The 15,702-nt window shown below is 47.5% G+C and overlaps 1 protein-coding gene across 6 annotated transcripts in view; it reads right to left on the minus strand.

The window, feature by feature from the left end:
• Window positions 1-15,702, minus strand: part of LOC144369271 (uncharacterized) — a 33,623-nt gene that overhangs the window by 17,478 nt on the left and 443 nt on the right. The window contains exons 1-5 of one of the 6 annotated variants that reach the window (XM_078028590.1): window positions 4,128-4,700; window positions 3,502-3,730; window positions 3,157-3,288; window positions 915-999; window positions 416-629 (exon numbers count right to left, since the gene is read on the minus strand). In XM_078028590.1, coding sequence (XP_077884716.1) covers window positions 416-457 — 42 coding nt within the window. In that variant the 5' untranslated portion in view covers window positions 458-629; window positions 915-999; window positions 3,157-3,288; window positions 3,502-3,730; window positions 4,128-4,700. Of the gene's footprint in view, window positions 1-415; window positions 630-914; window positions 1,000-3,156; window positions 3,289-3,501; window positions 3,731-4,127; window positions 4,701-15,702 lie in introns of those variants that run through there. The other 5 variants (XM_078028586.1, XM_078028585.1, XM_078028588.1 and 2 more) reach the window with 5 other exon arrangements.

Below are 15,702 nucleotides of genomic sequence, written 5' to 3' on the forward strand. Positions count from 1 at the left end.
GACCCAGGCCAGAAGACCAGGTAGAGTCCAAGAATCCTGGGGTGGCCCAATGGCAATAAAGGTTAAAAGGAACTAGGGATCTGCCTGGACCCTCAATCCCCTACTCTGAGCAGGGCTGCATGATGAGGCCAGAGGCCATCCACAGCAATCTGCCTTTACAGGAAAACAGGAACTGCAGGCTGCCTCTGGCTCACTGAATCAGGGTGGTGTTTTCATAAAGCAAGACCACTTCCTCACATTTGACCAGCAGCTCATGCGCTGACAGCACAATGACTGGCTTGACTCAGGCCCTGATGAATGAAATAGAAAATTCATAGCAAACCCATCTTTAGCTCTTCCACATCATTCAGGGGCTCTGATTCAATTCCGTCCAGAAAGGTGTCTGAAATGATTTCTAAACATGCTGGGGACTCACCCGTGTGTGGAACTTTTCAGGAAAAAGGGGATCAAATCTCATGAAGCAACTCTTCTCTCTTCTAACCCATGGGCAATGCAAGGAACCTACATGATACCAGAGGCTCACTTCTCTCTTCTCGTGTCTTCTGGAAATAAATCATTAATGCGTCCTTCAAGGTGAAGCAGAAGCCTGCATTCCCAGCTGCACAGAAGTGTTTGAGGGCACTGTCTCCCTTAAAACCCAAGAAGAAAAAACAGGTCATTAAACAGTCACATGGATTAGAGTACATGATCAATGATCCCTCCTCCCTGGCGCCTTCCACATGCCCATCTTCCCCATTCACAGTGCAATGTTTGGCCATTCTCAAAGACCAGGAGACCATGATGCTCATCACCAGGAAGTCAGTAAGGAACATGAACAGAGTAGCATGGATTGCAGAAGGTGGCACACCAAGGATCTTCAGCACAGCTACTAGAACATAAGAGCTTAACTTCAGTATTGACTTTCTGACACCTACCAAGTAGGATGTTAGTGTCAAGCACAATATCCAGCATCCAAGTAGCAGGTGACTCTCTGCATACATTCACAGAAGTGGGCATCATCTGCATTGGAACAAGGAAGTATCTTATCCTTACTCATAAAAATCGTCATACACAAAGAATAAAATGGATGCAAGACTTCTCATTTCACTATTACGTAGCTGTTGAAATTCCCTATTAAATAATACCTCCTCCAAAATAAAAAGTATCTCAGACATGTGTCAACTGCACAATGGATGACATTTTAAAAATTACAGCCTTTACTTAATAATTATGTATTCGATATGCCTAGTAAGACTCTTTGGGAGAGGAGCACATAGAATTGCATCTTGGAAAAGCTAACATTTGCTGATAAATGTTACTGCTGATGTCAGGCATGGTGAAGTGAAAATTGGATTACTTTAAATACTCAAAGAATGCAATGTTGTAGGACTGGAATCCCTGATTTATAGACAGCATGTGGTTTCTATGAAAGCCAGTGATGGAGCAGGAGGAATGAAGCTGATTGAACAGACGACATCGGGGGATACTGAGGGATAGGCCAAACTGAAGAACATGTTCCAGCTAACTACTGATATATGGGCTCGTGAGCCCAAACCTGTGTTTGATAAAGCACTCATGTAAAAAGGTCTACCATTTAAAAGTGTGTCATTTAAATGGGATCTAGATGCACATCTGATAAAACGGCCTGTAAATTGATGAACTTCATGCAAGCGAAAAAAACAGATGATGGTAGATATAAAGATAAATCCTTGTCTTCACCAGGATGCCTAGAAATAGATTTTATTTGGCTAAGATGCAAATATCTTTAAACAGAATTTCTGAGTTCTCAATGACTTTATTCAATATTATACTGCACAGACCACAATGTTTTCTTTACAGAATAGTCTCTTCTTCTTCAAGCCTCACATAGAAAATGTCTCACAGGACATATGAGGGGAATGATCCAAGGGATGAGAAAATGGCTGGAACCATTCTCAAATGTGCACATTGAGCCTGAAGGTTTGGAAATGGGACAGACACATTGCCTCTTCAAGACTGCACTAGGGTTGCAGGTGTACCAACAACTGTCATGGCTCCATGTCACTAATTATGCCTAGCTCTCCTCAGAAACCTGAGGACAGCCAACAACCTCAGTTTGAAGGCACCTAAGGTAACCTAAAAGAATTATCACCCTATTGGATCCATGAATTAATACATATCACAACTTGACCACTTAAACCAAATCCCAGAAAACTGGAAACAGATGATCATTTCCTCAGGTACCCTGACTTCCATTTCATTGCCCAGAGATATTTTGGAAAGAATAAAATAGAATTTCATGCTTTGAATATATCATCCAACACTTTTCTTCCCAAAATGCTAGCACAATGGGTTCACTTTCACTTTAGGAATTTTACTAATTGTTGGAAAGTTCTAGAGGGCCTGTGTTGGTCTCATAATGGACAAACAATCCGACATCCCCAGAGAACTTACATGTGCGATAAGAAGAAAACAAGGTCAAGCGGAGGAATGGGCAGGGGGATCCAGAGGAAGCTCATTTTCATGGGAGAGAATCCCCCAATGAAAAGCATCAGAATAGAAACTAAGAAATATACCAACAAAAACAGTATGCTAGCTACTCAACATGCACAAGTCAGAAACCTAGAGAAGAGAATGCTGGCTATGTATGGACAGGTTGAGCTCTTCAGAAGAGCCACCTGGCACTGCTTAGTCAAAGATGTAAACAGACATTCTTTTACCCAGAAATTCCACCTGTCGTACTTTACCTACATATTGCTTAAGCAAGGGGACATGCATAGGGATATTTATCCTCATGTTCCTTATAGACTTGTCTGTGTTGACAGGGAGTTGAGGGCCATCAGGATGCCCACAGCTGGGAAAGTCAAAAGCTAAACTGTGACAGCTGCTGATCTGGATCTATTCAAAGAAATCAATGAAAAACAGATGGACACATGACAGTCAAATCCCTGAATTCAAGTTCTTGCTATCCTACCTACCAATAATCATGCTTGGTCAACACAGTGGCATACCTCAAGGCAAAAAAAAAAAATTTTTTTTTAAAGAAAATATTGTGTCATGATTACTTTTCTTCAATGCAACAAAGGAAATGGCAATTTTTCCCCATCCGAGATCTGTTACTCTCTTATGCATACTACATGAGATTATTGTGGACATGCTTACAAATAATTATCTACTCAGATACTTTCTGTGACTCACCAAATGCAAATATCTAGGAAGAATTAAAGTCTCCATACGTGAATTCATCATCAAAAGCCTTGAGTCAACAGGTGCTTCACAAAATGGCTTCTTTGCCAACTTGATGACCTCCTCCTCTGGCAATGTTTCCACCTGAAAGATGTCACCAACTTGTTATCATTCGTATTTCCACAGTGCCAGTAAAAAGAAACAAAGTCTGATATTCCATTGAATAAATCCTCAAGTGGACCAACCTCCATCCTTCCTTCCATATTTTAAAATTAACAAATGCAACTTCAACTCAATAACTTGTATTACGCAAAATGCAACCCTAACCTCTTACACTGTACTCTTTTATAGACTCACATGTCCTAGGTTCTGATTTAACTGTCCATTGAGCAGTCAGAACACGTGCTACTTCACATTCCTTATGGTGTCCAATCCATTCTCTGCCAAGCTGAATACAAACCCCTGGTCACAGGAGAAAGGAAGCATATCTCCTCCAACAACATGCATCAGGAAATAGGACTAATAGGACTATCCATCTCGTGGTTTCCATGGAGTTTCCTAAAGGAATCAGTGCTTAGGCTAGTGTCTGAAACCAAGCATGCAAACAACACATTTTAGCAATCAACCGCCATCACTGGGAATCATCCCATGGCACATATTGCAAAAACTGTCCTCAGGCAACTCTCTCACACACAGTGCAGAAACTGGAGCCCGCAGGACTCACTCCCTTGATTCCTACCCTAAGTCTCTGCTCTTTCCATGGCACTTCCAGGAACTGCACTGCTTTGTAGAATCCTTAAAAGACCTTAGGATCTCTTCCCAGTGTTCACCAGGAGCAGGAAGTAAACACGAAAGGGTTTTTAAAGCGAGGACTTAAAACAAAACCCACAGGTGCCACAGGAAAACAAAAGGACACAGAGTCAGAGACACCTGACACCCCTGGGCGGGTCTCCCTTCTAAACCGCCTCCTGCCCCCAGGTCACCTGGGCTCCTCCGTCGCCCTCCCCTCTCCAGGGGCCTGCGGGTCAGGCCATCTCTTCTCCTCTGAGGTCCGCGGCGCAGGCCACACGGCTGAGGCCACCGCGTCCTGCACAGGACCCTGCAGGTCACACTCCACCCGCTGTGACCAGCAGCTCCGCCGAGGAGGGCCCTCAGGTGAGAACCGGGACCGCGGGGTCGGCGGTGGGCGCTGAGGGGACCGCCCCGGCGGCTCCAGGGGACAGGCAGCCGGGGACCGAGGCTCCAGGGCGGCGGCAGAGTCCTCCGGGTCCCCCCTCGTGTGGGCGCCTAGACCGGGGCGGCTCCCGGCAGCGCACCTTCTCCTGTCACGGACCCCGCGAGCCAGACCCTCCATCCGGGACCTCCAGCCCCGCGGGCGCTACTTCCGGGCTCCTCCCCCTCGGAGCTCCCCGCGACAGCGGCTCAAAGTTCCCGCCCTGCACAGGCCCCGCCCCCGTCTCCCTGGCGACGACTCCGCTTCCCCCTTAGGGTTGGCCTGCTGGGGGCGGTGCCCTCCGCGCGCTCTGCCTGTTGGCCTGTCCCCTCAGCTGGGGACCTAGGTTGCCACAAGATCCTCACCTGGAGACACACTCCCTGAGGGGTGTGAGGCCTGCGGCTGCCCCCTCGTGGCCGTGGGGCCGTGTGACTCGCGCGGATGCTGGGCTTTCTGGTCTGAAAGAGCTAGGTTACACAGGGTGACAGGACTGCTGCACAGGAGGACAGGGCCCTGGGAAGGCACAGCAGGACCATCTCTATCATTGTGTTTGTCTCTGCTTAGTGGTTTCATACTTTCAATGTGTGTCTCCTGAATATGTTGTGTTAACAGGTGGGGACATTAAGAGGTCATTAGGCCATGGAGACTCCTTCCATGAGAATGGCATTAAGGTCCTTACAGAGGAGGCTTCTCAAAGCAGCCCTTGTCCCTCCCTGTTTTACCTTCTGACACAGGAGGTCACAGCAAGAATGTTCTCAGAACGTGGTACCTGATATTGGATTTCCAACCCCCAGAACTTTGAGAAATAAAATCTCTTCTATAAATTACACGGTTTTTGCCATCACAACACAAACAATCCCAAGAGAGTAAATCAACAATTTCTCTAATTTTGTAATTGTGTAAAATACACAAAACATCCATTTTGTAATTTTAGCCTTTTTTACGTGCACAGTTCAATGGCATTAAGTACATTCATGTTGCTGCACAGCCATCACCACCATCCATCCCCAGGACTCTCATCTTGCTGTCAATACTGAATTCTAGTGCCCTCCCCAGGCCCAAGAAAAGAAAATTCTACTTTATGTTTTTATGAACCTGATTACTGGGAATGTGAGATAAGTGAAATTCTAAAAATAATTATGTTTTTGTGGAGACCATCATTGAAATTGGATGCAGTTTACCCCTACTCCTGGGAATGCCAGATCAATTTCAATTCTGCAGGTGTCTCAATTGAATTCTCAGTGACAGGTAGTGGTGACTATGTGCTATGACCTGTTTGTTCATGTCAGGGAGCAGCTCTGATCATGGGATCAGCCTGTGGGTTCCTTCCTCCTCCAGGTGTCTACAGGCCAATATACAGACATGAGCATGCTCAGAAGTGGGCTGGGGCCATCCCCATGGTGCAGAGGAATCTGATTTGGTCCATCCACACACTGTCTTGTGGGTCATGAAGGCTAGAGGTTGAAACACTACCTGGATTCTCTTGGGATCTGAGTGGGCCCAGTCTGTGGGCTAAGAATTGGTATTGTCTCCTAAAGAACAGGGACTAGGGAGTCCAGAGGGCAGGGCTAATTCAGACCTGAGTGTCTTTAAGCCCACTTTCAGAGGGGGTTACACTGTTCTGATGATCCCTGAGGCATATACACATGCTTCAAATCCAGATAGAGGTGCCCAGGTGCAGCCTGGGATGTTATGTGGACTCCCCATAACATCCACATAACATCCCCCATAACTCCACACCTGGGATGTCCCAGGGATCTGAGAAGCAGAGCAGCATGACTAGACTGAAGGAGTCCAGTCTCTTTGCATAAAGGTAAATAGGTTTTCTTCAGGGTCCCCAGAAATTCCACATGAAACTAACTCTGCACCCAGAGACCTGGGCACCTTTTTGAGGCTCAGTCAGTTCTCACACCTGTCTCTATCTGGCAGAACCTTTCTGGCTCCCTTTCTACACATTACCTTGAAGATGAAAACCTGGAGGGTGGGACTTTCCATCATACAAAGGTTCCCAGACATATTCCACAGTGTCACCACTTTCTCTATAGATCTCAACAGTTGACCCCAGCCAGGTAGGGTGGGCCACAAGCCCCCTGGGTTCCATGAACTAACCATAGAAGGACAATCAAGGAACTGTGGCAGGAAAGAGGTAGGACTGTTCAAGGCACATGACAGGGGCAGAGTCCAGAGAGGAATGTAGGGCTCTCACCTGGGATCTTTGCATGTGAAGTGGAGAAATGCTATGGTGTTTGTGGGATGTCCCCCAGGTTCCCTAGGGTCAGGATGGGCTGGGGATGCTCTCTGCATGCTCTTGAAAGACATGGTATGAGGTCCATTGCCCACCACTTGTTCCCATGGAAGACGCCTTAGTGTGGGGTGCCACATGAGAAAGCCTCACTTCCTTTAAAAAATCAATGTGGAAAAAAAAATCCAGGTGCACGAGCCAGGGATGCAAGGTCCACATATGCTCCCAGTAGTTTCTGGTGGTGACAGTTCACCATCCATGAATCACTCGCCTATCATGATCCTTGGAAAATTCTCTTCCTTTCCTGGTTTTCTCAAGAGCAAGAAGCTTGGGGTTTGGGGAAAGAGGGACCTGGATTATGCAAAGGGTATTGTTACAATACTCTTCCTGGTATTGTGGGGCAGGTCACTCAGAAAACACACCACATCCCAGTTTTGTCCCAATTGAAGAGTCTTTATTTAGCCAGACAGCCAGTGACTCTCCCCGCACTCCCATAACTGTCTCTGCAAGGAACAGCCCCGAGCTTGAACATTTTAGGATATTTAAAGGCAAAAAACCATCTGGGGTGATGTAGCTGCAAGCAAGCAGGTACAGAAACTGAATTAGACAGTGAGCAAGACAATGCAATGGGCACGTTGGTATTTCCCATGGGACTTTCCAGGTTGGCATAGCAGCAAGCAAGCAGAAGGGAAGTGGGTCAAAATGACCCTAGTTCAGACAAGTTAGAAAATGGTTACTAACGTCTAGACAATAGATCTCTGAGAAGGTACATTGCCCAAGAAAAATACAAACAAACAAAAAAAAGCCAAATTTACATTGTATAAGAATTGCTATTTTGTTTGCCAAGTATGTTGTGCTAGGTAATATTAATAGGTACAGAGGCAGGGCTTTCCCATGGAAGAAGCATTTGTTACATGATATGGAGTCTCACTGTAAAATGGCATCTGTTTGGTCATTGCCCATATAGCCTGGCCCCTAACACTGGGTCCAGTGAAAGGATTGTCCTTTAGAAATCTAATGATCCGCATTTGGGTATGGGGCCAGGGTCATAGCCCTGGCTGAAGTGAGGACAACACTCTGGGTCCTGCAGAGGGAAAAAAGAAACAAGGGAGACTCTGATTTCCCTTCATTTCCCCTGGAATTTAGAAGATTTACTGCTTTGTGCTAGGGACCCTGAGACCTCATTGCCTTGGGAATACCCACACTCAGGTCAAGGTTTTGATTTGGGGTTTCCTCCCTGGGGCATAGTGCTGATGCTGGCCACTAGGGGCTGCAGTATTGTCCATGCTCAGAGGGCCCTGGTCAGGGTATGTCCAAAGTGTCCCATGCCATGGGACCTCCCATCATTAGCATTCCTGTGCCTAGGAGGAGCAACTAAGAGGCAGGGGGTTTCTGAATTCATTTCTTCACTCATCACTGTGTTCCAGCGCTCACCCTACCTAAAGGGGTCATGTTGGGCCTGCGCAGGCTCTGAAAGTCACCACCATGAGCCCTACCCTCTGGTAGCTGCACATCTGCAGCTGGAGGTGCATAAAATCACAAAGCAGATGCAAGTGAAAGAAAAGAACAAGAGCCAGAGCCAAAATAGGGCTCAGTGTGAAGGAAAGTTGGAGTCACTAGGTGGAGACTGAGAACCATCTCAGTGATGTGGCATTGCTGCAGGAACTAGAATGACAAAAGGAAGCCAGTTCTGCTCATTTTGGAAACAGTGTGTTGAGGAAGGCATAGCCACATAGAAATTGGAAGTCCTGATTCAGTGTGGCCACAAGAGGAGGATGGATAAAAGACCAATATGGCTGGAGGGCCTGGGCAGATAGGGATAGGTTAGGGCACACCGCACAGCCCAAAGACTGCACTCAATGTCCAGAGTTGTGGATCACCACCCCCTAACTCACAACTGAAAGCCATGGGCATTTATAAGGTCAAGTTTCTGTGCAACTGGGTCCAAGGTGGCTCAGCTGGATGCCTCTGTCTCCATGTCCCTGGAGGCTTTGACTGCAGACCCCACTGAGGCTTAGCTGGGAGAATCTGCCCCTGAGCTCTTGCCTGTGATCCTGGTAAAAAAACAGTTTGGCTGAGACTCAACACTTTTCTGATGGGAGGACTGGTCTTTATCACAAAGTTGTATACAAAGACAGCATATCACTTCATTCCTTGGATCAAGATTGGAAGGGAGACAGAGTGGGGGAAAATGCTGGAGAGGGAGCCAGACAGAAGTCAGGCTTCCCATAACTCAATCTTGGAGGTGACATCCCATCACTTTTGCCCAATTCTATTCCTTAGACACAAGAGGGAAGAGTATGATCCACCTCCAAGTGAGGGGTGTACTGCCTTTGGGAACCAGGAAGCTATGGTATCTTAGAGTCTCTGTGGGTTACCTATCTCCTAGACTGAGAAGAGGCGCTTGGGCCAATGTGAAATCTCACAAGAAGTCTTGGGAAGTTCTATGCTAGAGGGTGACAGTCTCTGAATCCCAATTGCTTCAAACTTGCTATAGATCAGAGTGGGAACTGCAAACAGGAGGGAAAGTGGCATTGCCCAGGTCCTTTAATGAGTTAGGTTTTATTCTTTCTCTCCTTCTTGTAATTGTGAATCCTGTCTATGGGTTTCACAGACAATACAGGCATTTATGGGCACATATGCCCAATTCCATCCTAGGAAGTGGTATGACAGTAATTCCCAGGGAAGAGTTGGGGACACTGGAGCACCCATGAGAGGCACAAAGGTAGGTCTAGCATCACAAAGCTGGTGAGGAGGGGGGACTGGTTATGAATCCAGTTTTTGAATCCTCAAACAGGAGCTCTAGCTGAAGCCAAGCTGGGCAAGGGATGATGGGGGTTGTTAGTGAAAATCTGTTCAGTTGTGTACTTGATGTGGTGTGGGGGACAGTCAGCAGTCCATGGGACTCTGGAGTGGTCTCGTGTGAATAAAAGGCTCAGGTACAGGGACTACAGGAAGTGCTTTCATTGGTTGATGGTTCAAACAGAACATGAAACCCTGGTTAAAAATAAAAAAGGTACCCACTTTCCTCAGAAAGCTGTCCCAGCTGTCTTGCTTGGGGAGGCTGGAGTAAGAGGGATGTTCTGTTCCACAGCATGCTGAGGCTCAGGCCTCAGGAAATCTCGGGGGTTCCCCATCGCCCAAGTGTAGGAACACTGGTTGGGCCTTTGCCCTAGTTGCCAGAGCCTCTGGCGATTTTTCCAGGGAAGCCCAAGACTAACACTGAGGAGCAAAGGGAAGGTTAGCTGAGGCGGGCCTTCATGTCTGACCACTCATTCATGGCCCAGAATTCCAACTCTCTCTCCTCCCCCACCGTGCATGTGTGTGTGTGTGTGTGTGTGTGTACACACACTGAGGACAACTGTTCCGCAATGGTTTTACTTCACTTTATTGGAGTCATGTTTCTGTTTGCTGCTATTTCCATCTTTAAACCCACCATTCTTGGTCCCACCCCAGTGTGAAAATTAGCCCACTCAGAACACGGATGGCATCTGTAGAGACCATTGAGTCAAATAGGGAGGAAGCGCTCATGAAGCGGTCCATGCCTGTCTTGTACGCAGGAACCCAGACTTAGGTACCACCTTTGTGTGCAACCACTCAAGGTTCATCACGACTCAGCAGGTGCTGCGCCTGCGGAGCTCCCAAGCTAAGCTCCCAACCTTCTAACCCAAAGATGCCACCACCTAGCTGAACTTGAGAATGGCCTGTAACTTTCTAAGTCCCAATTTTCTGTGTGAAAACTGAGGAGTTTAGGAGACCATCCTCATAGGGTATTGTCGGGACCAATGGGATGAGTCCTGGAAATGTCTGCCACAGCCTTGCATCAGAAAGTGGATTCACCTCCTCAGCCAGACTAAACCACCCTGCTCCAGCTGGGCCACAGAAGTATGTGGAGCAGCCTACTCACACTGGGCCTCACTCCTTGATATTCTGTTCCCAGCTCATTTTCAAGTGGACTCAGTGAGGGCTGTGGGTTTCTCTAGTGTCTCATTCCCATCTGCAAGAAAAAGGTATCTGCCAGGGGCCTCACTTAACTTGGGCAAAGCAATTTTGCATTCATAAAGGATGTTCCAGATTCCATAGAGAGAAATTCCCATCCTAGTTATAGCCAGAGAAGGGCCGGGGGCCTGGCAGCTCCCATGCCCGGTGAGATATATGGTAAGCAGCTGGTTGGGCTCATTCTTTGAGGAGCATATATAAGAAGCACCTATTGTGTAAAGACGTTTCTCAGCACATCACATAATTTAGTGAAAAATGGGGGGAATCCGTACCATCTTTCTTCAGAAAGCTGTCCCAACTCTCTTGCTTGGGGAGGCCAAGCAAAATAAAATTGGCATATAATTTTATCAGTCAGACAGAAACCTCGGGTGTCATATTCTAATGATCACATCAACCTCTCCTCTAGGAGACATGGCTGCATCTTGTCCTACTCCAGTGAAGATGATGGACCACTGGATCAACTAAAAATGGAGTGGACTTGGGGTCAAGATGGAGGGCTCCTATCTCCAGTGTGGGGATATATAAGGTTTTGTGGCTTGGGAAGACTGCAAAAACATTGGTTCTCACAATTTTTTTAACATTTTTATTATTATTTTTGAGTTGTAAGTGGACACAATACCCTCATTTTATTTTTATGTGGTGCTGAGGGTCGAACCCAGTGCCTCACACATGCTAGGCGAGCACTCTACCTCTGAGCGGCAACTCCAGCTCTGGTTCCCACAATTTTGAGTCCTGCTTGCAGTATAAGGTCTGGAGCCTCAATTGTAGAAGAAGGTAGGAGATGTAGGTGGAATTTTGGTCATTTGGGGAACTAAGGAGACTGTGGCCTCAGAACCAGCTTATGTGCATATCAACCCCCCAACGCCCATCCCATTCTGAATGCACCACCCCCGTCCTCTCCCCTAGGGCCACAGAAATTTGGAGAGTAGTAGCTCTCATCCCAGGCCTCACTTTTTGGAAATGAGAGCTAGTGTCTTGCTCCCCATGACACTATTCTTCAGAGAGTGCCCTCTAGAAGAATAGTGTCACTTGGGAGCAAGATACACAGATCACAGAGAGTGAGGTAGCATGGCAGCAAAAACCCGGGTATGAGGTTCAATCGAGCCCTGACAATGATGGACAGGAGGACAGACCCTCCTGGAGATTGCCAGAATGCAAACAAACAGAAGAATGTCAGGCCTCTCCCATGGTAGGGGAGAGCTGGTCACACCATGGATCCAGAGTTTGGGGTTTTTTTTTTTTTTTTTTTGGAAGAGAGAGACCTGTCCTGTCACTGCCTGTATAGCCACTGTGTCTTGGCTGGTGTGGACTGGCCTGTGGAGAGACAGGGGAGTTACAGAAGTCAAGGTCCATAGGGGTGCTATAGAAGGCTGTGGGAAGGAAAGGCCAGGCTTCTGCTGACTACACACCTGCCTGCCCACAGTGCCATGCCTTTCATTCTGAGCACTGGGATAGAGAATTTCCATCAGCCTCCAGGCCTTCTGTGCCTTCAGCTGCTGTTGCCTTTCATGCAGCTCAACATGGGTGGCTTGAACCTGGAGCACTGTGCCCACTACCTGCAGGCCCAGCTTGAGGACATGAGGCAGAGCCTGAGGGCAAGGAGGCCTAGGGTGGGTACATAAGGGTAAATGAAGAAACAGTTATATTTTAGCCCCACTGGATGGAATCTCTTAAGTCTGGTGTTGGACTGGGAACAATTATAAGGCTTTGGCCACTCAGGCAATGGCCCCAATCTGCGAAAAGATCCTGAGTGGGCTCTGGGGCTAAGGTCTTCCTGACAGATAGAGGTATTATCTGTTTTTGCAAAGCTGAAGGCAAGGCAGTCATGCTGGAATCTTTTCTCCTATAGCTGCAGCCTCAGGTCCAGTGCAAACTCTAAAATCACCTGCAGAGAGACAGCTTTCTCCAGGAGCTGCACTGCTGCCCAGTCAAGTGGCAGCACTAACGTCAGATCCAGAGCTCAAGTCAGCTCCAGCATCTCTTTGGAAGCAAGAGGCAGTTCCAGTGTTAGATTTAGTGTCAGCTCCAGAGCTCCAGGTAGCTTCAGCTCTTGCTCCACTGCTGGATCCAAGTCTGTCCCCAACTCTAGATCTGGAGTCCACCCTAGTGCCAGTTCTATCAGTAGAGGCTTGCCAGTCTTATGCTGTGGCCACAGAGAAAGCGCTAAGGGAGGAAAAGCCTCATGTGTTACCATTCCCTCCAGACCTGGGGGCAGAGAGCTTTGTGCTGACGGATGAGGTGTCTTGGCATGGCTGAGCAGGGCGGTTGAACTTCCTTCTGGTCTCTGCTGCCTAGACCTGCTGTTCCCTGCTCCAGAGCCTGTGTTCCTGCCCCAACCCCAGGTCACCATTGCAGCCAGGGGTGCTCACTCCTGGGAGGTGACGAGGTTCCAAAGGAAATGATATGTCCATGAACTCTGAGCAGGGCAGGTGAATCAGGACAGCATCAATGGCAGTAAAGTGACAGTCCTCCCAATGTCAGTGGGGTAGGTGTGCCTTTGTACCTTCCAGAAGGAGCAGCATGCAGAGAGAGGCAAGGTAACCAAAAGTACAAGCAGCATTTTGGGGGATAAAGAACCTTTAGAAGCAGACCCTGTGCAACGTTCAGCTTCCCTGTTTGGTGGCAGACTGTGAGGACAATGCTGTCTCTGACTGCATCCTCAATCTTTGTCTAACCCAAGGAGCGAAGATGGCTCAGTGCATGAGTATAATTTCCAGAACTCCCCAAACAGAATTGTGAACCTATGTATCCCGCAGTTTCTGAGATTCTACTGATGTTGCCATCCCTATGTTTCTTGGAGTCAAATTCAGAGTTCTCAGCAATGATGTCCAGCATCACTGCATCTTTGAGCAACACCTCTTCAGTGTCATCCAGGACCTTTCCCATGGCCATCAAAAGCAACATTGAGTCCAGTATCTCAGGGGTATCCACTAGCACTTCCTCACTACCACATATCCAGTTAGAGGAGCAGAGCATGGAGCGCAAGAGCATCCTAGTGTGGCTGACAGCAGGGGTGTCACCTGGGTGCCCACACTGGAAAAGGCAGAAAACATAGCAAACACCATGGACGAGCCCTGTCCTCAGGAGTGTCAGAGTCTGCATATCCCTTGAACGGGGAATCAGAGGGTCTCTTTGTAGAATTTGTATGGATGTGCAGTATATTCCCAATATTCCAGGTGTCCAGCTGCAGAGGAGCCGTGTTCAATCCTCCCCCTGCTGACTCACTTGTTTGGTGTCTTGGCTGTCGGGACCAAAGCCTTTAGAGTTTCTACCTGTGATAAGCACAGATTCATCCTGCATCCCAGAGCAAATCTGGCATAGAGGGTGCCACTGGCCCATTCCTCTGATCTCAGTGGAAGTGGAAAGTAGAATGGAACTTCTACTCGAGTGAAATATGGCTCCACATAGGACAATGGCAGGTACAGGCAGTCTTTTGTATGAAGATTGGGCTAGTAGCCCATCAGAAGACCCCATTTAATTACATGGAGGCCAGATTCTAGTAGCAGGATAACAAGAAGGTGCCCTTGTATTCATAGCTAAGGTGTCTCCTGAATGTCCCAGGCCACTATCCAGTGGGTATCGCCTCCGGGGCACATACCCTGATGACCTGTCTCCCACCCTGATCCAGGTGACCTGCCAGGGTAGAGGGCTTTGGACCAACACTTGCTTAAGGAGGAGGGTCTGAATAAATTTGAGGTGCTGCAAATTATCTCCAAGCATTAGAATAAGTGGGACAATCAGATGGTGGGGAGAAATGATCAACGAGCAGGCTCAGGACAACTCACAACCCAATAGAAGAGTGCCTTAGCCTAGAAAAACAGGCAGAATGTGTAGTGGGCCTTGTGCACCAAGGAAACTGCACTGAAGTGGACCTAAAATCTGTAGTAGATTCTCTGTGCTGCCCCAGGGCCTGTTGGACCTCCATAACATGTATCCTCCCCTGCACCTGATCAGCCATTGAAAAGCTAACATCCATGAGGGGCAAAGAAGAAAAGCTCCTTCAAGCAGCAGTATACACCATGGGTCACTGATAGGGATGATTTAACAGTAACATGGGAAAAAATGGGCTACAAGTGGAATCAGCACTGATGTGGACTGAAACAGCACATGTTAAAAACCAGGGGTAGGACCTGAGAAGCCCTGCCTATGGGGAGAAATGTCAGTATTGTAGCAACTGGGAACAGGACACAATAACACATCAAGGCCAGGAGACAGCCTGTTTGGCTTGAAAATTCCAAGTCCTTTGTGCCTGTGTGCCCATCTCCAAATGAGATCAGAACAGCCAGGTTATTATCCCTTCCTTTGTCAGCTAAGGGCGTCCTAAACACATAGACCAAAAAGCTGATCTGTAAATAATTTCATTGCTGTTTTCTTTCCTGTGAGCCAGGAACTCCTAGCAGCCACGATCCCAGTCTGTCCACAGTGAAACATACCATCCCTATGGCTCCTATGACCAGTTCTCTAACATTTTCATAAATAACCAAGTCTGAGGTTGGAGTGTCTTACATGCAAGGCCAAGATTGGCTAAGTTGCAGGCATGGTGTCTCATGCTTGTAATCCCAGCCTCCTGGGAGGGTGAGGCAGGATGATCACAAGTTTCAAGCCAGCCTCAGCAACTTAGCAAGACCCTGTCTAAAATGAAAAAAGCTGGGAATATGGACCAGTTGTTAAGGGCCTCTGGGTTCAACCCCTGTACCAAAAAAAAGAATAGGCTAAGAAAGTGGAATCAAAAGTAGACACATCCAATCCATCATTGATTGAGAGCAAGCTCTGGGCCAGTGAGGATTGTGGGTAACAGATGTCCAAAGAAAGGACAAGCTGGATGCATGAAACCCACTTTGTGTTATGACATATGAATTATGGCAGGAGGGTTGCAGTGATGCCAGACCTCTCCTGGTTGTTGGAATGCTTGTTTGCATTAGGGAAACTCTGAAGATGTGGCCTCTGCTTTAGAAAGCCTGGTCCAGTTGGAGGTGGTTACCACCAAAAAAGGAAGCATGGTCACAGTGGGGTGCCTGGTTAGACATCCTTTCTTTCATGACTGTGACAAATATTTGAAAAAAATAGTTAAATGAAGAAACATTTCTTTTGGCTTCTGGGTTCA

This window comes from Ictidomys tridecemlineatus, chromosome 12, assembly GCF_052094955.1.
Source record: "Ictidomys tridecemlineatus isolate mIctTri1 chromosome 12, mIctTri1.hap1, whole genome shotgun sequence".
Taxonomy (NCBI): domain Eukaryota; kingdom Metazoa; phylum Chordata; class Mammalia; order Rodentia; family Sciuridae; genus Ictidomys; species Ictidomys tridecemlineatus.